General features: G+C 40.2%; 1 protein-coding gene across 1 annotated transcript in view; it reads left to right on the top strand.

The window, feature by feature from the left end:
• LOC115154023 (cadherin-10-like) overlaps positions 1 to 23,549 on the top strand; it is a 71,337-nt gene that overhangs the window by 32,787 nt on the left and 15,001 nt on the right. Inside the window, exons 4-7 of the mRNA XM_029699802.1 lie at positions 6,112 to 6,231; positions 9,653 to 9,820; positions 10,284 to 10,471; positions 16,858 to 17,117. Coding sequence (XP_029555662.1) covers positions 6,112 to 6,231; positions 9,653 to 9,820; positions 10,284 to 10,471; positions 16,858 to 17,117 — 736 coding nt within the window. The remainder of the gene's footprint in view (positions 1 to 6,111; positions 6,232 to 9,652; positions 9,821 to 10,283; positions 10,472 to 16,857; positions 17,118 to 23,549) is intronic.

Here is a 23,549-nt window from a genome sequence, read left to right as displayed (position 1 = left end):
TGGGATGTTCGTGGTTGGAGAAAATCATGCTGGACTGGCCATCAGTGCATACAATGACACATGGAGACACAGGCCTATCTTAAAGAAACATGGAGAAGTATTTAATGGAGAGCTGGGTTTCATGAAATATATTAGAGTGAAACTTAGCATTAAGCCAGACGACAAACCAAAGTTTCTGAAAACACGACTGGTACCTTATGCTATCAGACCAAAAGTTGAGGCTGACTTGGACGCTCTAGTCCAGAGTTCCCCAACTGGCGGCCAGCAGGCATGGTTTTATTTGGCCCCCCGAATTTTCTGAGCAAAAAATATATATATTCCGTATGTTTTAAAAAATATATTGTTGGACATAAAAAAAACTGTAAAAACACCAGGAAATCACCTCCATGTGATTTTAATGATGATATTCTGTTACCCAGTATTCCCACACATAAGAGAGACATGATTTGTATACAAATTAGGCAAGTTTTGAAATCATTATGTTTCTTGCGGTCAATTTGACGTCGACAAATGTCTTATAATGTTCTAGCCCCCTGACCATCCCCTCAAGAAATGTTTTTCTTCCCACAGCTGAATCTAGTTGACATTCCCTACTCTAGTCAAAAACAAAGTCCTGGAGCCGGTCAGTGTGAGTGAACAGGCGACACCCATCGTACCAGTCCTTAACAAGGATGGTGGAATAAGGATATGTGGAGACTTTTTAAAGTCACAGTTAACCCTGTGTTGTCTGCTGAACAGTATCTGCTACCACACATCAATTTAGCCGGCAGTCAAAAGCAAAATAAACCACTACCAAGCCTACTTGCAGATGCACGTGGAAGAAATGTCAAAAGAGCTGCTGACTGTTCTGACGCAAAATGGGCTCTTCAGGTATTGTCGTCTACCATTCGGAATCACAAGTGCACTAGCACTGTTCCAAAAGGAGATGGACCAGATCCTGAATGGATTGCCAGAAGACCAATGCTACCTGGATGGCATCCTTGTTATTGGAAAGGAACGAAAGGGATAATCTCCAGAACTTGGATGCAACATTACAGAGATTGAAGGACTATGGACTGCGAGTTTGTAAGGAGAAATGTGCATTCTTCCAATCCTTGGTTAAGTACCTTGGACACGTCATCGACGCTACAGGCTTTCACAAGGCTTTGTCCAAGGTCAAGGCTATCTTGGACGCCCCAGCTCCTCAGAACGTGAGCCAACTTCATTCTTCCTGGAGTTACTGAATAACTATGGACACTTTCTCCCAAGCTTAGCAACAAAGCTGAAGCTGCTGCATCAATTGCTTTGTCAGGACAAAACATGGAAATGGACAAAACAATGCGAGGAAGCATTCATGAAAACCAAGAAAACACTCCGGAAATCTGCACTGACAAAACTTTGACACGTCATTGCCCATCAAAATAACTTGGGATGCTAGTCACTATGGTGTGAGAGGAGTCATGTCCCATGCCTTCCGGTGAAGAGAAGCCTATCACTTTCGCATCGAGGACAATGAACAAAGCAAAAATGAATTATGAGGTGAGAGAACAAGAAACTCTAGGCATTGTTTTTGGAGTGCGTAAGTTTCACCACTCTCCCCCCCATGCACCAATAACCAACAAAATTAACAAAAGAGAAAAAAGACAAAGGAAAACAGAAAACAGCAATGCAACAACAACAAAAAAGACATCAAGGACAACAAAAATCCTAACAGCAAAGCCAACTGAATATGTTTGAGTGCATGTATGGTACTATTTACATGTGTGTTTGTGTCCATGTATGTGCACGTGTGTGCATTTGAATGAGTGTGTGTGTATATGCATGTGTACAAACAGCTGTGTGGCATCAGCCTCAGGAAAACAGGCATTAGATGTAACAACACTGCCCCTCAGTGTCATTCAAAGAATACTTTTTGTTGTTTTATTTTGACTTAATTTTTTTACTTTTATCTTTGACCGTCATTCTATCCCGTGCCCAGCAACTCCACTCTCACTTGTCTCCAATTCCACATCCCAACCCTCAGCTTCCCTCAGCCCATCCCACCTATCTCTGCTGGCCACCCTCTTCTGATTTCTATGCAACACTTATCTTTCAACTATGCTGTGATGTTTAACATAGATTAAAATTGTATCTAAATCGAATAGAATCCACAGATTGCAAGTTGAAGATAAATACTTTTACTAAGAGTATTAGTTACTGACCCGGTCTCTCCAGAGGTCTATTATTATTATTATTATTTCTAAAGGTACTGCATAGGTGTAAACATAAATTTATTTTGCAAGAGATAGCACTTGTATAGCTTAAGAAAGTAGCATAAATGTGCAGAAAGTAGTTTTGAATGCATTTTATTGAAGGAAAACATAGTGATTGAATAGTGATTGAATAGTGATATATTCTTATATACTGTACAATAAGGAATTCAACTACAAAATACTAGTCTTCTATTTTTTTTTTTACCATTGCCCCCACCCACAAGATGTATAAACAACAACAATAAATAAGAAGAAAATAAGATAATAGATGCAAAACAAAAATGTGAAGAACATAAATCAATCGACTCTAATTCGCATATACAGGACAGTATGCAAGTGTGTGTGCATGGACTTTGCAGATGTATTTCACACATGTGCAGCACATAGTATTTGTTTTACAGTCCTTCTTTGGGGGGCAGAATTGTCATCTCCTCCTTGCCTGCCCCAGCTGGATCAGGACAAGATTCAGCCCCCTGAACAGCTTTCACAAGCCCTGCAAAGGCTGCTGTATGGGGGAGGCGCTCCATCCTTTAAATGTGTGGGGTTACAGGTGCCTTTCTCAGCTGCTCCAGGAACACCCTCCTCTTGTTCCGCTTATCAGGCATCCAGGTAGGGTTGATCTTGCTCCATATCACAAAGGCATTGTATGAGGACACATCAATGATGTTATGGAAGATGACCAGGGGCCAGCGGGCAGTCATCCTCCTGCAGCTGTAAGTTCAATCACCTTGTCCAGGTTGTCCACGCCTCTTTTGTTGTGGTTGTAGTCCAGGATGATGGCTGTCTTCCTGTCCTCATGATCACTGATCTCAGCCGTTTTGTGCAGTGTGCTCAGGAGGACCACATTATTGTTCCTCTTATGGAGGTAATAAACTAGAGTGGTGGTGGGGGTGAAGGCAAACTTTGATGAGAAGGCCTCTCTCCCCCTTGTTGCGAGGAGTGCAGGGGGGAGCTCAGGCTTGTTCTTTCTAACTGTGCCAACCATGTTGATCTTCCTCTTCAGGAGCTGCTGGCTGAGTTCATAAGAGGTGAAGAAATTCTCACACGTGACATTGTGCCCCCTCAGTCCATCTGTCACATTAAGCACAACCCGCATCCCCTGGTTCTTCCATGTGTAGACTTGCATCTTCCAAGCGTAGCTGGATTGTACACCACAGGCCACCCATATCTTGACGTCATACTTTGCTGGCTTGCTGGACATATACTGCCGGAAAGGACAGCGACCTTCTTGACAAAAGAGATTACTATCAATAATTAGTATTAGTGTCCCAGAAAACAAATCACATAAATCAATGATATTACAGCAATACATAATAAAATTAACAGTGAAAATCACTTACATTACAGATATGAAAATAAAAATGTACCTCTGAATGGAACCAGTTGCTCATCCACTGTTACATCAGGCCCAGGGTTGTAGAGGTATGGCAGACGGTCCACCCACTTCTCCCAGACCACTCTTATGGCCACCAGTTTCTCTCACACGTCTTGCAGGTCTTGACTCATGGTTATCAAGTCGTAGCTTTCTTGACAAAGTGTGAAAGACTTTCAGTGGCATCGTGGCATGGAAAATCACCCTTCCACTCTCTGCATCCCAGAGACTACATGTAGCCTCACTTCAGGACCTATACATACCCGCTAAGATTAGCAGCCCTATGTAGGCACGCAGGTCAATCTCATCCATCCTTTTCCAGTTGTCTCCATATTTACGGAAACCCTCCAAATTTGTAATCTCCAGGATAATTTTTTCGATGGCTGGTGTGATGAATATGTAGAATGTTGAGGCGATGTCCTGGGCATGGGCTCCTGCATGTTTTGTGGGCCCTGGGGACACCCTTATGACATTTTGTGCTGCCATTCTGCCCTGGTTGTCATATGGTGACAAGGACCATGATATTTTGCTGTTCTTTCAGCTTGGGGCATTTCTTCTTCATCTGAAGATGATGCATCTTGCTCTGGGTTGTATTCTTCCCCATCTTCTTCTTCAGATACCACCTCCACTTCTAAATCATTGTTCTCTTGTTCCTCCTGGACAAAAATCCGATCTACGACCTGTTGGGCACTGAAACGTGCACATATGGCTTCAGCAAAGAGAGACCTGGGGGGACTGTAATCTGAACCACCTGTATAGCCTCTGACTGCATTCCCCATTAGTAAACAATGCTTTCAATATATTTTTTATTTTGTCAGAAATGTTTATTTTGTCTGTGAACTTGAGTCATGTGCAGGGTCGTGGAGGGGAGATGGTGGACATGCACAAGAAAGTTTTCGATTTGTCTGTGTTCAATCAGTAGCACACAATCTCAATTTCTCATTGTGTGTGTGTGTGTTGTGTCTTTATGGTTTTTGTGGTGTGTAAATTATTTTATAACTGACAGGTAGATACACCTACATCAAACCCTAGCTAACACTAAAATGTAAAGGCAATATGCAACAATTTCAAAGATTTTATTAAGTTACAGTTCATATAAGAAAATCAGTCAATTGAAGTAAATTAATTAGCTCTTAATCTATGGATTTCACATGACTGTGTAGGGGCACAGCCACTTGAGTCGGGTTGGGTTCCCCATTAGATAGAAATACTCCCCCCCCACCTGAGTTTTGAACGACCCTCCCCCCTTTTGTTTCATGCTGGCTGAAGACACAGATGAAAGGGGAAACATATTAGTATCTTCGCCAGAGATGAATATGGTTAACTTTTAATTATATTTCTTGACACCTCCAGTAAAATATTGGCATCAGTAGAGTAGTTATCTAGCTATATAAACCATGCTCCTTTGCAAACACGCCTTCTCCAATGTTGGATACAAGGCTGAACTTATTTAAATTATGTAACAGAATATCATGTTACCATTGGTGTATTAAAATAAGAGTTAAGGTGATGTTACCTTATCCCCTTAATAATAATTGCAAGTGTTTCACATGGGGGATGGTAACACTAACTTTATGATCAAACCTGATCAATGTAGACGCAACAGTCATTTGCCATACGTTGATCTTGTTTCCTTCAAATATCATCCAATTTCATGAAAAACATGATTTTGACTGTTCATGAGCTTTAAAGAATTACATTTTGATGACAATCTATTTACTTAGACTCTCACTTGGTGAAGACCACATGACTGAAAATGCATGAATCTAATAACAATCTCCCTGTCACTAGCAAACCGTCATGGGTGGTACAGGTAACAAAAATTCCCACAGTAGGCACCTTGGGAAGTATACAAATAAGACTTGAAACCCTATAGCAGAGGTATTAAATTCTCATCCTGGAGGGCCAAAACATCTCTGGTTTTGGATTGTTATATGGTTCTTCAAAGAACCATCCCATTTATGGTTCTTCAGAGACCCTAAAATGGTTCCCTTATGGCAGGGGTAATCAACTCATACCCTACGAGGTCCAGAGCCTGCTGGTTATCTGTTCTACCTGAACATTGCATTTACAGGGTGTCCCAGGTGCAAATAAGTCTCTGATTATAGGGGAACAATGACGAAAATGCAGTGGAACTGGCTTTGAGTTTGAGAGCCCTATAGCATCGGTCTCAAGAACCGTATTTGATTGCAACTTGCACTTTTATTTTATTAGATTATTTTGGGATACATTTTTTGGGGGGTTGCTATATCTATACTGAAAAGAGCAATACGTTGTGCATAATTCCCTGGGCAATGTTAACTGTGCAACATAAATTTCAATGCCTCAACTTCTGCCTCCCTTTGAGCTGGATCACATTTCAAATTAATTAATCAAATTTCATTGTGGTTATAATGACTATTATATGCATGTTAGAGCATTCCTAATAATTGTTTCATGTGTAATGAAATTGTATGGCTATGTGCATTATCTTGGATATGTGCATTATCCCTATCTTCTCCTCCACAGGCACGTCAGTTATACAAGTCACCGCGACAGATGCTGACGATCAAACATACGGGAACAGTGCCAAGCTTGTGTACAGTATTCTACAGGGTCAACCCTATTTCTCAGTGGATTCAGACAATGGTAAGATATTCCCAACAAGCAAAATGGGCACGCAAACACTTGAAATGAGGAATCTTGTGTGCATATTATCTTTCTACAAAAAGAGACTCAGCAGCACTCAGTATGGGGTGTTTTTTTGTGAATGAGAAGTGAGTTGAGGTGAATCAAAGGTTTCCTCTCTTGTCTGAATCAAGCAATTATATTTTATTTGTGGGGTAATGTCTGCCGTGAACTGTTGGTGTGGTGTAAATACAGTTGAAGTCGGAAGATTACATACACCTTAGCCAAATACATTTAAACTCAGTTTTTCAAAATGACTGACATTTAATCCTGGTAAAAAATCCATGTCTTAGGTCAGTTAGGATCACCACTTTATTTTAAGAATGTGAAATGTCAGAATAATAGTTGATAGAATTACTTATTTCAACTTTAATTTATTTCATCACATTCCCAGTGGGTCAGAAGTTTACATACATTCAATTAGTATTGCCTTTAAATTGTTTAACTTGGGTCAAACGTTTCTGGTAGCCTTCCACAAGCTTCCCACAATAAACTGGGTGAATTTTGTCCCATTCCTCCTGACAGAGCTGGTGAAATTGAGTCAGGTTTGTAGGCCTCCTTGCTCGCACACAGTTCACACAGTTCTGCCCATACATTTTCTATAGGATTGAGGTCAGGGCTTTGTGATGGCCACTCCAATACCTTGACTTTGTTGTCCTTAAGCCATTTTGCCACAACTTTGGAAGTATGCTTGGGGTCATTGTCTTATTTGGAAGACCCATTTATGACCAAGTTTTAACTTCCTGACTGATGTCTTGAGATGTTGCTTCAATATATCCACATAATTTTCCATCCTCATGATGCCATCTATTTTGTGAAGTGCACCAGTGCTTCCTGCAGCAAAGCACCCCCACAACATGAGGCTGCCACCCCCATGCTTCATGGTTGGGATGGTGTTCTTCAGCTTGCAAGCCTCCCCCTTTTTCTCCAAACATAACGATGGTCAATATGGCCAAACAGTTATATTTTTGATTCATCCGACCAGAGGACATTTCTCCAGAAAGTATGATCTTTGTCCGCACTTACAGTTGCAAACCATAGTCTGGCTTTTTATGGCAGTTTTGGAGCAGTGGCTTCTTCCTTGCTGAGCGGCATTTCAGGTTACCTTTTTCCTCCAGCATCTTCACAAGGTCCTTTGCTGTTGTTCTGGGATTGATTTGCACTTTTCGCACCAAAGTACGTTAATCTCTAGGAGACAGAATGCATCTCCTTCCTGAGTAGTATGACGTCTGCGTGGTCCCATGGTGTTTACACTTGCATACTATCGTTTGTACTGATGAACGTAGTACCTTAAGGCGTTTGGAAATTGCTCCCAAAGGATTAACCAGACTTGTGGAGGTCTACAATATTTTTATAGACCTCCACGCTGATTTATTTTGATTTTCCTATGATGTCAAGCAAAGAGGCACTGAGTTTGAAGGTAGGCTTTGAAATACATCCACAGGTACACCTCCAATTGACAAAAATTATGTCAATTAGCCTATCAGAAGCTTGACATCATTTTCTGGAATTTTCCAAGCTGTTTAAAGGCACAGTCAACTTAGTGTATGTAAACTTCTGACCCACTGGAATTGTGATGCAGTGAAATATTCTGTCTGTAAACAATTGTTGGAAAAATTACTTGTCATGCACAAAGTAGATGTCCTAACCGACTTGCCAACACTATAGTTTGTTAACAAGACATTTGTGGAGTGGTTGAAAAATATGTTTTAATGACTCCAACCTAATTATATGTAAACTTCCGACTTCAACTGTATACATTGGTGTTCAGCATTTGATAACTCAACAAGATTTGTAATATATTGCGCTCATACTGAATACTGGCAATACAAATTATTGTTTATTCTAAATAAAGTACATCTTGTCCTTGTAAATTATTTTTAACTCATGTTAAAACCTCTCTGGGGTATGTGGGACGCTAGCATCACACTATTCAATAGCCAGTGAAATAGCAGGGTGCCAATTTCAAAACAACAAACATCTCATAATTCAAATTTCTCAAACATATAACTATTATATCCCATTTTAAAGATACACTTCTCGTTAATCCAACCACATTTTCCGATTTTCAAAAAGGCTTTACGGCGAAAGCATAACATTAGATTATGTTAGGACAGCGCCTAGACAAGAAAAACCACACAGCCATTTTCCAAGCAAGGACAGGCGTCACAAAAAACAGAAATACAGCTAAAATTAATCACTAACCTTTGATGATCTTCATCAGATGGCACTCATAGGACTTCATGTTACACAATACATGTATGTTTTGCTCGATAAAGTTCATATTTATATCCAAAAAACCCATTTTACATTGGTGTGTAATTTTCAGAAATGTTTTGCCTCCCAAAACTTTCGGTGAATTAGCACATCAATTTACAGAAATACTCATCATAAACTTTGATAAAATATTCACCTGTTATTCAAAGAATTATAGATACACTTCTCCTTAATGCAACTGCTGTGTCAGATTTCAAAAATGCTTTACAGCGAAAGCACACTTTGCAATAATCTGAGTACGGCGCTCAGTCACAAAACCAAACCCGCCATTTTGTGGCGTCAACAAAACTCAGAAATAGCATTATAAATATTCACTTACCTTTGATGATCTTCATCGGAATGCACTCCCAGGGATCCCAGTTCCACAATAAGTGTTCATTTGTTTGTATAAAGTCCATCCTTAATGTCCAAATACCACAATTTTTTTACGCGTTCAGTCGAGTAACCCAAATCCACTGTGCTCGCGCAGTGAGTTCAGACAAAAAGCCAAAAAATGTATATTACAGTTCGTAGAAACATGTCAAACGATGTTTTTATCATAAATCTTCCATAATATTCCAACCGGACGATTCCTTTGTCTTCAAAAAAGAAAAAGAACACAGCTAACACTCACATGAGTGCGCGCCACTGAGCTCATGTCATTTTCTCAGACATCTGACTCCATATGCTCTTATTCTCGCCCCATTCACACTAGAAGCCTGAAACAACGTTCTAAAGACCGTTGACATTTAGTGGAAGCCTTAGGAAGTGCAAAATGTCCCCACAGACACTGTATATTGCATATGTAATCACTTGAAAAACTACAAACCTCAGATTTCCACAATTCCTGGTTGCATTTTTTCTCAGGTTTTTGCCTGCCATATGAGTTCTGTTATACTCACAGACATCATTCAAACAGTTTTAGAAACTTCAGAGTGTTTTCTATCCAAATCTACTAATACTATGCATATCTTAGCTTCTGGAACTGAGTAGCAGGCAGTTTACTCTGGGCACCTTCTTCATCCGGACGTCAAAATACTGTCCCCTACCCAAGAGAGGTTAAACCTGACCAATCATACACCTGTCGTACTTATATATGCTGATAATAATCTATTTTCTTATTCAGGTACGATCAGGACAGCCCTGCCCAACATGGACAGGGAGACGAAGGAGAACTACCAGGTTGTGATCCAGGCTAAAGACATGGCTGGCCAGATGGGTGGACTATCAGGAACCACCACGGTCAGCATCACTCTCTCTGATGAGAACGACAGCCCACCCCGCTTCGCCAACCGTAAGACTCAATTCCGCTCTCCATGTTGACCTGTTTTTAATGAAGGCACACAGTGGTGTACTGTACAGTACATGTATGTGCTTTATAACTCTGCAAAACTGTTTTAACCAAGTCAACAAAGATTATTCTAGCTTGTAGGCCTATCAACAATATCTTGTGATCTCTGTCTACAGTCAATGTCTGATAGGGTTTTAAGACATAAGCAATAAGCTTTTTTCTACCACTGTACTGAACCTTTAATGTCCGCTGAAAAGCAGATGTTGTTCTATGCACTGTATGTAGCGTATGGTTAGGACTGGCATCATAGTCCCAAATTATTTCTGTACTAAATAATGATTTCTAAAGGAGTCCCACAACTAATGATAACGTAGCCAATCATTCCCACACAAGGAAAATTGCATAAAAAATGGCAGTGCTTATTCTGTTATTTATTTTAAATCATAGTTTTTCTTCATCTCCCCAGATACATTTCGTCTGAGCACTCTGGAGTCAGCTGAAGTAGGAGCTGCCATAGGTCGGATCAAGGCTAACGATGCGGATGTGGGGCGGAATGCTGAGATGCAGTATAGCATCGTCGACCGAGACGGACAGGACATATTCACCATCATCACTGATCAAAATACTCAGGAGGGCATTATCAGGGTGAAAAAGGTAGCCCCTAAACTCCTGAGTGCAACGCTCTCATGTTTTAATCGCCTATGATTTGCCACTGCTTCAAATCACAAGATACCACTTTGTGTGCAGACAGAGTGATCCTCTCTCTGAACTAAACCTGTCTTCTATTATTATCATCATCTTCATGAAAGTACTTGATTCTTTTCACTGTCAAGAGACCCTTATTCCTCCTTGGGATTTGAATAAAGAATCTGAGACTTTTGAAATCCAGGTTTAGCTTTTCCTTTCTTAGCCAGGGCCATACTTTTCAGAGCCTCAGCAAATTATGCAAATTGAAGAACATAAGTGGTGCGTACGTACTGTATACACAGGCTCAGATGAAAAATTATAGGAGTCCTTCATATCTGAAAGTGCAATAAAGATTATATTCGAATTGACCACCAGTTATTGATACAGTACACTCTTAGTTATTTGTAATACATGTCATCCCAGATGTATTACTTTTAACACAATCACCGTGTTGGCACAACATGATGTGTCCATTTTTCAACACATTTTGTGTCAATTCCTGCAATGAATGTGTTAAAATCTGAAAACCATACAACACACCGTAGATGTGTTAATTGACCAATCACATTGCGGATCCGAAGTCAACATGCATCTACTCTCTTAGAACAGATGTATTAAAAACGCCACAAGTTATTATCTAACACATCTCTGTGTAGTTAGGGACGACGTGTTCCTTTTAACACAGTCACTGTGTTGTCACATTTAACATGTTGTGTACCTTTTTCAACACAATGATTATGTTAAAAGTAATGTGACATCCCTAACTGTATACACGGAGGTGTAAAAACATGTTTGTTTTTTTACAGACAGTGCATTCGGAAAGTATTCCGACCCCTTGACTTTTTTCCACATTTTGTTATGTTACAGCCTTATTCTAAAATAGATGAGAAGAATGCATGTATGAACAATACCCCATAATGACAAAGCAAAAACAGGTTTTTAGAAATGTTTGCTAATTTTCTATAAATAAACAACTAAAATTTCACATTTACGTAAGTATTCATACCCTTTACTCAGTACTTTGTTGAAGCACCTTTGGCAGCGATTACAGCCTTGAGTCTTCTTGGGTATGGCCCTACAAGCTTGGCACACCTGTATTTGGGGAGTTTCGCTCATTCTTCTCTGCAGATCCTCTCAAGCTCTGTCAGGTTGGTTGGGGAGCGTCATTGGACAGCTATTTTCAGGTCTCTCCAGAGATGTTCGATCGTGTTCGGGCTCTGGCTGGGCCACTTAAGGACATTCAGAGACTTGTCCCAAAATCACTCCTGCATTGTCTTGGATGTGTGCTTAGGGTCATTGTCCTGTTGGAAGGTGAACATTGGCCCCAGTCTGAGGTTCTGAGTGCTCTGGAGCAGGTTTCCATTAATGATCTCTCTGTACTTTGTTCTGTTCATCTTTCCCTTGATCCTGACTAGTCTGTCAGAGCTCTGTCAGAGTGACCACTGGGTTCTTGGTCACCTCCCTGACCAAGGCAATAACGTACTTCTACCATAGAACATTTAAACTGGTAAAACTCTTCCACTCATGGGTGGCCAAAAATAACTTACTGAAAAATATTGGAGGCGTGGCTTAGTGCGGGCGTGGCTTTCAGTGCACTACTTTTGTGAGAAAAAACAAAAGGTTTCCCAAGCTGCAGAGGGCTTTATTTGTCCACTAATACACTATATATACACAAAGGTATGTGGACACCCCTTCAAATTGGTGGATTCAGCTATTTTAGCCACACCCGTTGCTGACAAGTGTGTAAAATCGAGCACACAGCCATGCAATCTCCAGAGACAAACATTGGCAGTAGAATGGCCTGGTTAATGAAGAGCTCAGTGACTTTAAGTGTGGCACCGTCATAGGATGCCACCTTTCCAACAAGTCAGTTTGTAACATTTCTGCACTGCTAGAGCTTGCCCAGTCAACTGTAAGTGCTGTTGTTTTGAAGTGGAAACGTCTAGGATCAACAATGGCTCAGCCGCAAAGTGGTAGGCCGCACAAGTGTGTGTGTGTGTGTGTGTGAAGTGCTAAAGCGTGTAGCGCATAAAAATCGTCTGTAACACTCACTACAGAGTTCCAAACTGCCTCTGGAAGCAACGTCAGCACAAGCACTGTTCGTTGGGAGCTTCATGAAATGGGTTTCCTTGGCCGAGCAGGCTGGAGATAAAATGTATGACAATGTAATGAGACAGACACTTTTTACATAATTTTTTTATTTAATTTTTTTATTTAACCTTTATTTAACTAGGCAAGTCAGTTAAGAACAAATTCTTATTTACAATGACGGACGACACTGGTCCAATTGTGCTCCGCCCTATGGGACTCCCAATCACGACTGGATCTGATAAAGCCTGGAATCGAACCTGGGACTGTAGTGATGCCTCTTGCACTGAGATGCAGTGCCTTACGCTTCGAACACACCGACAGCGTCATTGCGCAAAATAGCACATAGCATCATCTGGATATGTATGCAACAAAAGTTTCACCTTCACCAACATTCACCTTCTGCTACCATTTCTGTCAAGCCGTCTATGCATACAATTTGACACAAAAACTTTCGATAAATCCAACATATGCACCACACCGAACGCACTGCAACTGCCTCGGCAACTCAATGCTGAAAAGGGAAACGCAGCGTTTCATTGGAAATGAATGTAATTCTGGTGTACCAAAATGCAATGTCAGTGTGTTCGAAGCATTAGACCATTGCGCGACTCGGGAGCCCATCATACCATTCAAATAGACTTATACCTAAATTGCACCCAATCAACTCAAAAAATATATCCTGAAAACATGATACGTCGAAGTAAAATGGTCAATATTTAATGGATTATCAGGCTACTCACAACTGCTCTCCAGGAGTTTCACCCCGTGGGCTAAATTGTCATGATCATTGGTTTCTAGTTTGTTTCTGTCAATTGTTGATGATCTGACACAGCGAGGAAAAAAATGACTTCTGCATTTCCCGCTATGTAAACACATTAGAAATAGGCTCAGGATAACTTCTAATGTACAGTAGCTGGGTAGCTGATATTCAGAGCTTAAACAGCCAAATTGATTGGTCACAGGAATCAACATCAACATCTTTTGGATAACTTTTTTTGGTCCTGTCGAAACTAGCAGTCTTTTTTTGGTCCAGTCTGGACCAGCCTTGATTTGGCTGAAACATAAACGTCTATGTTTAGTTCAGATTTGGTCCAAACAGATAAATGACATCTTTTCAACTTTCATTCAGAACCGAAAATGTACATGTTAACATCCAGAAAAAACATATTTTCTACTTCAATTCAGAACCGAAAATGAACCTGATTTCAACGTCTGGAAAATACGTCTTTTCGACTTTCATTCAAAACGTAAATTGAACCGAACTTCAATTTCTGGAAAATACGTATTTTAATCTTTTGAACGTAATTTTGCTTACTGAGACTTTTCTTGTTTTGCAAGGTACGGCAATATTTTTGTCTCGCCTACGGCGGCACCTTGTCCTAGAGATATTTACACGGTTATCAAAATGTCACACAAGGGTTAGCCTACACGAAACAAAGCCTTTATTTTAAGTGTTTCTAAAATCCTCTATGGGAAAAATGTATGGTTGAAAAACGATTGGAACCGTTTCATTGTTTGACCGCAAAGTTTTATGGGTATTATGACTCGTACTGTGGTACTCTATATTGGTCCATTAAAACAGGAGTTGTAAAGGTCCAGTGCCCTTTTGTGAATAACTTAGTTTATTTTTTGTATTATTATTTATTTTAGGGGGTGCACCAGCACCCCTACTTCGTATTGCTATGGAATGAAAGCCAGGGTTTGAAACATTATGAGGAGACTACCTAAACCATTTAAACTTGAACACCCGGTAACGGGTGCAAAAAAATCTAAGTGATTGGATTAGTCAAGAAAACGAAATGTAATTTATCTTCATATCTGCAGTGTGATTGGTCGATAATCTAACACATCTAGGGTGTTGTCACGACTGTCTGAAGAATGGGACCAAGGCGCAGCGTGTGTATCGTTCCACATTTTATTAAAACTGTGAAACTATGCAAGACATACAAAACAACAAACTGTGACGAAGAGGTGCAACATACACTTAGTCAGAATAATCTCCCACAAAACCTAGTGGGAAAAACAACAACTTAAATATGATCCCCAATTAGAGACAACGATTACCAGCTGCCTCTAATTGGAGATCATCCCAATAAACAACAACATAGAAATACAGAAACTAGAACCCCACATAGAAATACATAAACTAGAGAAAACCCCCAACATAGAAAAAAGAAACTAGAACCAGCATAGACATAAATAAACTAGACAAAACCCCGTCACGCCCTGACCTAATCTACCATAGAAAATAAATGCTTTCTATGGTCAGTACAGGTGTGTTGTATGGTTTTCAGCTTTTACACATTAATTGCAGGAATTGACACAAAATATTTTAAAACATTTACACAAATCATGTTGTGTCAATGTAACACAACATGTGTTGTCCCTAACTCGACACAAGGATGTGTTAAAAAAATAACACATTTTCCAAGACTGTAGGCCTTGAGAATTAACAATATACAGCTGAATAGTGTAGAGATACAGTGCTTTGCAAAGTATAAATCCCCCTTTGCGTTTTTCCTATTTTGTTCCATTACAACCTGTAATTTAAATTGATTTTTATTTGGATTAATGGACATACACAAAATGGAATGGACATAAAATGTAATGGACATACACAAATTAGTCAAAATTGGTGAAGTGAAATTTAAAAACCAACTTAAAACAAAAAGAATCCGGAAAACTGGTGCGTGCATGTGAATTCACCCCCTTTGCTATGAAGCCCCTAAATAAGATCTGGTGCAACCAATTACCTTCAGAAGTCACATAATTAGTTTAAAAAATTCTACATTTGTGCAATATAAGGGTCACATGATCTGTCACAGGATCTCAGTATATATATACACCTGTTCTGAAAGGACCCAGAGTCTGCAATACCACTAAGCAAGTGGCACCATGAAGACCAAGGAGCTCTCCAAACAGGTCAGGGACAAAGTTGTGGAGAAATACAGATCAGGGTTGGGTTATAAAAAAATATCAGAAACTTTGAACATCCAACAGAGCACCATTAAACCCATTGTTAAAAAATTGAAAGAATATGGCCCCACAACAAACCTGCCAAGAGAGGGCCTCCCACCAAAACTGCCGGATCAAGCAAGGAGGGCATTAATCAGAGGCAACAAAGAGACCAAAGATAACCCTGATGGAGCTGCAAAGCTCCACAGCGGAAATTGGAGTATCTGTCCATAGGACCACTTTAACACTCCACAGAGCTGGGCTTTATGGAACAATGGCCAGGAAAAAGCCATTGTTTAAGAAAAAAACAAGCAAACATGTTTGGTGTTTGCCAAAAGGCATGTGGGAGACTCCCCAAAATTATGGAAGAAGGTACTCTGATCAAATGAGACAAAAATGTAGCTTTTTGGCCAAACCCAACACCTTTCATCACCCTGAGAACACCATCCCCACAGTGAAGCATGGTGGTGGCAGCATCATGCTGTGGGGATGTTTTCCATCTGCAGGAACAGGGAAACTGGTCTGAATTGAAGGAATGATGGATGTCACTAAATACAGGGACATTCTTGAGGGAAACCCGTTTCAGTCTTCCAAAGATTTGAGACTGGGACGGAGGTTCACCTTCCAGCAGGACAGTGACCCTAAGCATACTGCTAAAGCAAAACGAGTGGTTAATGGGGAACATCTAAATGTCTTGGAATGGCCTAGTCAAAGCCCGACCTCAATCCAATTGAGAATCTGTGGTATGATTTAAAGATTGCTGTACACTAGAGGACATATCCAGCTTGAAGTATCTGGAGCAGTTTTGCCTTGACGAATGGGCAAAATTCCCAGTGGCTAGATGTGCCAAGCTTATAGAGACATGCCCCAAGAGACTTGCAGCTGTAATTTCTGCAAAATGTGGCTCTACAAAGTATTGACTTTTGGAGGGTTGAATAGTTATGTACGTTTCAGTTTTTTTGTCTTATTTCTTGTTTGTTTCACAATAAAAAATATTTTGCATCTTCAAAGTGGTAGGCATGTTGTGTAAATCAAATGATACAAAACCCCCCCAAAACTATTTTAATTCCAGGTTGTAAGGCAACAAAATGGAAAAAATGCCAAGGGGGTGAATACTTTCGCAAGCAACTGTAGGTGGGGAGCTCCACTATATTTTACTCATTCACTCATTTTTACTTCAACCAAGAATCCACCAAGTTTATCAATTAAAGTATCAACCTACAGTTATGAAAGGACATACATTTAGGATAGTATATTTATTCTATTTAATAATTATTGATCATGTATCTGTTTCATTTTCTTCATAGCAACTGGATTACGAGAGAAAAAAGACATTCTCATTTAAAGTGGAGGTGACCAACACCTATCTGGACCCCAGGTTCATGTACAGTCCCAACCCTCCATTCAAAGATGATGCCATGGTGAGGGTGACAATAGAGGATGTGGACGAGCCGCCAGTGTTCAGCAGGAACCCTTACATCATCGAGGTGCATGAGGATACAGCCGCTGGTAGCTTTGTTGGTGTGGTGTCAGCCAAGGACCTCGATGCTGACAACAACCCAGTCAAGTAAGTGATCATGTGACGAGGGTCACGCTGCTTGCTTAACAGTACAAAGCTAACAAGTCAATGGCACATGTGGAGGAATGTCATGTTGAGGAGCGAGGTTACTAATCCAACTCGGTTCCATATAGTATACTGAACTAATCTGTATCAGCAACTTTTTATATATGCTGTTCATTCAGAGGATTAAGTTTACATACACCTTAGCCAAATACATTTAAACTCAGTTTTTCAAAATTCCTGACATTTAATCCTTGTAAAAATTCCCTGTCTTAGGTCAGTTAGGATCACCACTTTATTTTGACAATGTTAAATGTCAGAATAAAAGGAGAGAATTATTTATTTCAGCTTTTATTTCTTTCATCACATTCCCAGTGGATCAGAAGTTTACATACTCAATTAATATTTGGTAGCTTTGCCTTTAAATTGTTTAACTTGGGACAAACGTTTTGGGTAGCCTTCCACAAGCTTCCCACAATAAGTTGGGTGAATTTTGGCCCATTCCTCCTGACAGAGCAGGTGTAACTGAGTCATGTTTGTTGGCCTCTTTCCTCGCACACGCTTTTTCAGTTCTGCCCACACATTTTCTATAGGATTGAGGTCAGGGCTTTGTGATGGCCACTCCAACACCTTGACTTTGTTGTCCTTAAGCCATTTTGCCACAACTTTGGAAGTATGCTTGGGGTCATTGTCCATTTGGAAGACCCATTTGCGACCAAGCTTTAACTTCCTGACCGATGTCTTGAGATGTTGCTTCAATATATCCACATACATTTATTTCCTCATGATGCCATCTATTTTGTGAAGTGCACCTGACCCTCCTATAGTAAAGCACCCCCCACAACATGATGCTGGCACCCATGTGCTTCACAATTGAGATAGTGTTCTTCGGCTTGCAAGCGTCCCCCTTTTTCCTCCAAACATAACAATGTTTATTATGGCCAAACAGTAATATTTTTGTTTAATCCGACCAGAGGACATTTTTCCAAAAAGTATGATCTTTGTCCCCATGTGCAGTTGCAAACCGTAGTCTGCCTTTTTTATGGCGGTTTTGGAGCAGTGGCTTCTTCCTTGCTGAGCGGCCTTTAAGGTAATGTCAATATAAGACTCGTTTTACTGTGGATATAGATACTTTTGAACCTGTTTTCTCCAGCATCTTCACAAGGTCCTTTGCCGTTGTTCTGGGATTGATTTGCACTTTTCGCACCAAAGTACGTTGATCTCTAGGAGACAGAACGCGTCTCCTTCCCGAGCGGTAAGATGACTGCGTGGTCCCATGGTGTTTATACTTGCGTACTATTGTTTGTACAGATGAACGTGGTACCTTCAGTCGTTTGGAAATTGCTCCCAATTTTTTTATTCTGAGGTCTTGACTGATTTATTTTGATTTTTCCATGATGTCAAGCAAAGAGGGACTGAGTTTGAAGGTAGACCTTGAAATACATTGACAGGTACACCTCCAATTGATTCAAATGATGTCTATTAGGTTATGAGAAGCTTCTAAAGCCATTACATAATTTTCTGGAATTTTCCAAGCTGTTTAAAGGCACAGTCAACTTAGTGTATGTACACTTCTGACCCACTGGAATTGTGATACAGTAAATTATAAGTGAAATAATCTGTCTGTTAACAATTGTTGGAAAAATGACTTGTGTCATGCACAAAATAGATGTCCTAACCGACTTGCCAAAACTATAGTTTGTTAAAAAGAAATGTGTGGAGTGGTTGAAAAATGAGTTTTAATGACTCCAACCTAAGTGTATGTAATCTTCCGACTTCAACTGTATTTGAGAATCCTATTCATTGACTACAGCTCAGTGTTTAACATCTCCAAGGTAGGGGGCAGTATTTTCACATCCGGATAAAAAACTTACCCGATTTAATCTGGTTATTACTACTGCCCAGAAACTAGAATATGCATATAATTGTTTGATTTGGATAGAAAACACCCTAAAGTTTCTAAAACTGTTTGAATGGTGTCTGTGAGTATAACAGAACTCATACGGCAGGCCAAAACCTGAGAAGACTCTGTACAGGAAGTGCCCTCTCTGACCATTTCTTGGCCTTCTATACCCTCTTTATCGAATACAGAGGATCTCTGCTGTAACATGACACTTTCTAAGGATCCCATTAGCTCTCAGAAGGCGCCAGAACGTTGAATGATGACTTTGCAGTCCATGCTGAAAAACAGTAGCGCATTTGGATAGTGGTCGATCTGAGAACAATGAGACGGGGGTGCGGGTGCACGTGAAGAGTCCATTTTAGATTTTCAATCTTTGAACGAAAAAGACGTCTCCCGGTCGGAATATTATCGCTATTTTACGAAAAAAATCGCATAAAATTGATTTTAACCTGTTAGGGCTAGGGGGTAGTATTTACACGGCCGGATAAAAAACATACCCGATTTAATCTGGTTATTACTACTGCCCAGAAACTAGAATATGCATATAATTATTGGCTTTGGATAGAAAACACCCTAAAGTTTCTAAACCTGTTTGAATGGTGTCTGTGAGTGTAACAGAACTCATATGGCTGGCAAAAACCTGAGAAGATTCCTTACAGGAAGTGGCCTGTCTGACCATTCCTTGGGCTTCTTGGCTCTGTTTATTGAAAATTTAAGATCTTTGCTGTAACGTGACACTTCCTATGGCTCCCATAGGCTCTCAGAACCCGGGAAAAAGCTGAATGATGTAATTCCAGCCGCTGGCTGAAAAACTTTAGCGTCTTTGGTAAGTGGCCGATCAGAGGACCATCAGACTGAGGCTCGTGCACGAGGGGATCCCATGTTTTTATTTTCTCTCTCTTTGAACGTAAACACGCTTTCCTGGTCGGAATATTATCGTTTTTTTACGAGAAAAATTGCATAAAAATTGATTTTAAACAGCGGTTGACATGCTTCGAAGTACGGTAATGGAATATTTTGAAATTGTTTGTCACGAAACACGTCGGGCGCGTAACTCTTATTTACCCTTTCGGATAGTGTCTTGAACGCACGAACAAAACACCGCTATTTGGATATAACTATGGATTATTTGGGACCAAACCAACATTTGTTATTGAAGTAGAAGTCCTGGGAGTGCATTCTGACGAAGAACAGCAAAGGTAATAACATTTTTCTTATAGTAAATCTGACTTTGGTGAGGGCTAAACTTGGTGGGTGTGTAAATAGCTAGGCCTGTGATGCCGGGCTATGTACTTAGAATATTGCAAAATGTGCTTTCACCGAAAAGCTATTTTAAAATCGGTCATAGCGAGTGCATAGAGGAGTTCTGTATCTATAATTCTTAAAATAATTGTTATGTTTTTTGTGAACGTTTATCGTGAGTAATTTAGTAAATTCACCGGAAGTTTGCGGGGGGTATGCTAGTTCTGAACGTCACATGCTAATGTAAAAAGCTGTTTTTTTAAATAAATATGAACTTGATTGAACAAAACATGCATGTATTGTATAACATAATGTCCTAGAAGTGTCATCTGATGAAGATCGTCAAAGGTTAGTGCTGCATTTAGCTGTGGTTTGGGTTTATGTGACATTATATGCTAGCAAGAAAAATGGGTGTCTGATTATTTCTGGCTGGGTACTCTGCTGACATAATCTAATGTTTTGCTTTCGTTGTAAAGCCTTTTTGAAATCAGACAGTGTGGTTAGATTAACGAGAGTCTTGTCTTTAAAATGGTGTAAAATAGTCATATGTTTGAGAAATTGAAGTAATAGCATTTCTAAGGTATTTGAATAACGCGCCACAGGATTCCACTGGCTGTTACGTAGTTGGGACGATTTCATCCCACCTACCCTAGAGAGGTTAATGGGGGTCTGTTCAGCCCTCCTTTTCCTGTAGTCCACGATCAGCTTCTTTGTCTTGCTCACATTAAGGGAGAGGTTGTTGTCCTGGCACCACACTGCAGTCGTGGGTGAACAGGGAGTACAGGAGGGGAATAAAAATTAATGAAAGTTAATGATCAGCGCGGCAGATGTGTTGTTGCCTATCCTTACCACCTGGGGTGGCCCGTCAGGAAGTCCAGGATCCAGTTGCAGAGGGAGGTGTTTAGTCCCAGGGTCCTTAGCTTAGTGATGAGCTTTGTGGGCACTATGGTGTTAACCTCTCTAGGGTATGTGGGACGAAATCGTCCCACCTAGTCAACAGCCAGTGGAATCGAGTGGCGCGATATTCAAATACCTTAGAAATGCTATTACTTCAATTTCTCAAACATATGACTATTTTACACCATTTTAAAGACAAGACTCTCGTTAATCTAACCACATTGTCCGATTTCAAAAAGGCTTTACAATGAAAGCAAAACATTAGATTATGAGAGAGAGTACCCAGCCAGAAATAATCACACACCCATTTTTCAAGCTAGCATATAATGTCACAAAAACCAAAACCACAGCTAAATGCAGCACTAACCGTTGATGATCTTCATCAGATGACACACCTAGGACATTATGTTATACAATACATGCATGTTTTGTTCAATCAAGTTCAAATTTATATCAAAAACCAGCTTTTTACATTAGCATGTGACTAGCATTCCCACCGAACACTTCCGGTGAATTTACTAAATTACTCACGATAAACGTTCACAAAAAACATAACAATTATTTTAAGAATTATAGATACAGAACTCCTTTATGCAATCGCGGTGTCAGATTTTAAAATAGCTTTTCGGCGAAAGCACATTTTGCAATATTCTGAGTAGATAGCTGGCCATCACGGGCTAGCTAATTTGACACCCACCAAGTTTGGCGTTCACTAAACTCAGATTTTCTATAAGAAAAATTGGATTACCTTTGCTGTTCTTCGTCAGAATGCACTCCCAGGACTTCTACTTCATCCACAAATGTTGTTTTGGTTCAAAATAATCCATAGTTATGTTCAAATATCCTCTGTTTTGTTCTTGCGTTCAAGAAACTGTCCAAACGGTGACGTGCGGACGCATGTCGTGACAAAAAATAAATAATTATTCCATTACCGTACTTCGAAGCATGTCAAACGCTGTTTAACATCGACAGGGTTGCAGTGGAGCAGGTCGAGAGTTTCAAGTTCCTTGGTGTCCACATCACCATCAAACTATCATGGCCCAAACCCACCAAGACACTTGTGAAGAGAGCACGACAACACCTTTTCCCCCTCAGGAGACTGAAAAGATTTGGCATGGGTCCCCAGATCCTCAAAAAGGTCTACAGATGCACCATTGAGAGCATCCTGACCCGTTGCATCACTACTTGGTATGGTAACTGCTCGGCACCCGACTGTAAGGCGCTACAGAGGGTAGTGCGAATGGCCCAGTACATCACTGGGGCCAAGCTTCCTGCCATCCAGGACATATATATACTAGCCGGTGTCATAGGAAGGCACAAAAAATTGTCAAAGACTCCAGTTTCCCAAGTCATAGACTGTTCTCTCCGCTACCGCACAACAAGCGGTACTGGAGCACCAAGTCTATGACCAAAAGGCTCCTTAACAGCTTCTACCCCCAGCCATAAGACTGCTGAACAATTAATCAAATGGCCACCCAGATTATTTACATTGACCCCCCCCTTTGTTTTTACACTGCTGCTACGCACTGTTAATTATCTATGCATAGTGACTTAACCCCTACCTACTTGTACAAATTACATCGACTAACGTGTAACCCCACACATTGACTCTGTACCTCCTGTGTATAGCCTCGTTATTTTTACTTTTTATTTTGCTTTTTACTTTAGTTTATTTAGTAAATATTTTCCTAACTCTATTTCTTGAACTGCATTGTTGTTTAAGGGTTTGTAAATAAGCATTTCACAGTAAGGTCTAATCCTATTGTATTTGGCGCATGTGACAAATAAAATTAGATTTCATCCTTTTTTGCCTTCACTCTCTTGCACTGACTATGCATACTCACTGGATTCTACCCACACATTCACATAAACTTACACTGACACTCCAAAACACACACACACACACACACACACATGAAAATGATTCCCCACAGACACTCACATACACTGCTGCTACTCTATTTATTATCTATCCTAATTGCCTAGTTATTTTCCCCCTACCTATATGTACATAGTAACTTGTACCCCTGCACATCGATTCTGTACCGGTACTCCTTGTATATAGCCTTGTTATTGTTATCTATTTTGTTAGCATTTGTATTTTCTACTTTTCGTACTTTTTTACTTTGCATTGTTGGGAAAAGGGCTCTTAAGTAGATTCGATGTTCTGCTGCTGAATAAAGCCGTTTGAGGTCATTTGATTGTTTTATGACCTAATGGATGGTTATGGTGTAAGAATTAACACAGCAAGAGAAACAAATGATTATTGGTGTGGTATCAAGTCTATAACAACAATTCAAAGTTTCCTCTAATAAGGTTTTTTTGGGGGTGGAAATATGGTTCACTTGGATAAATCTAATCCATCCGTGTATCCGAGTGTCAGTGTGGAGTGAGGG

The sequence above is a fragment of the Salmo trutta genome, chromosome 2, assembly GCF_901001165.1.
Source record: "Salmo trutta chromosome 2, fSalTru1.1, whole genome shotgun sequence".
Lineage (NCBI taxonomy): Eukaryota > Metazoa > Chordata > Actinopteri > Salmoniformes > Salmonidae > Salmo > Salmo trutta.
Note: the sequence above shows the minus strand (reverse complement) of the source record. Positions and strands in the feature narration are given on the sequence as shown.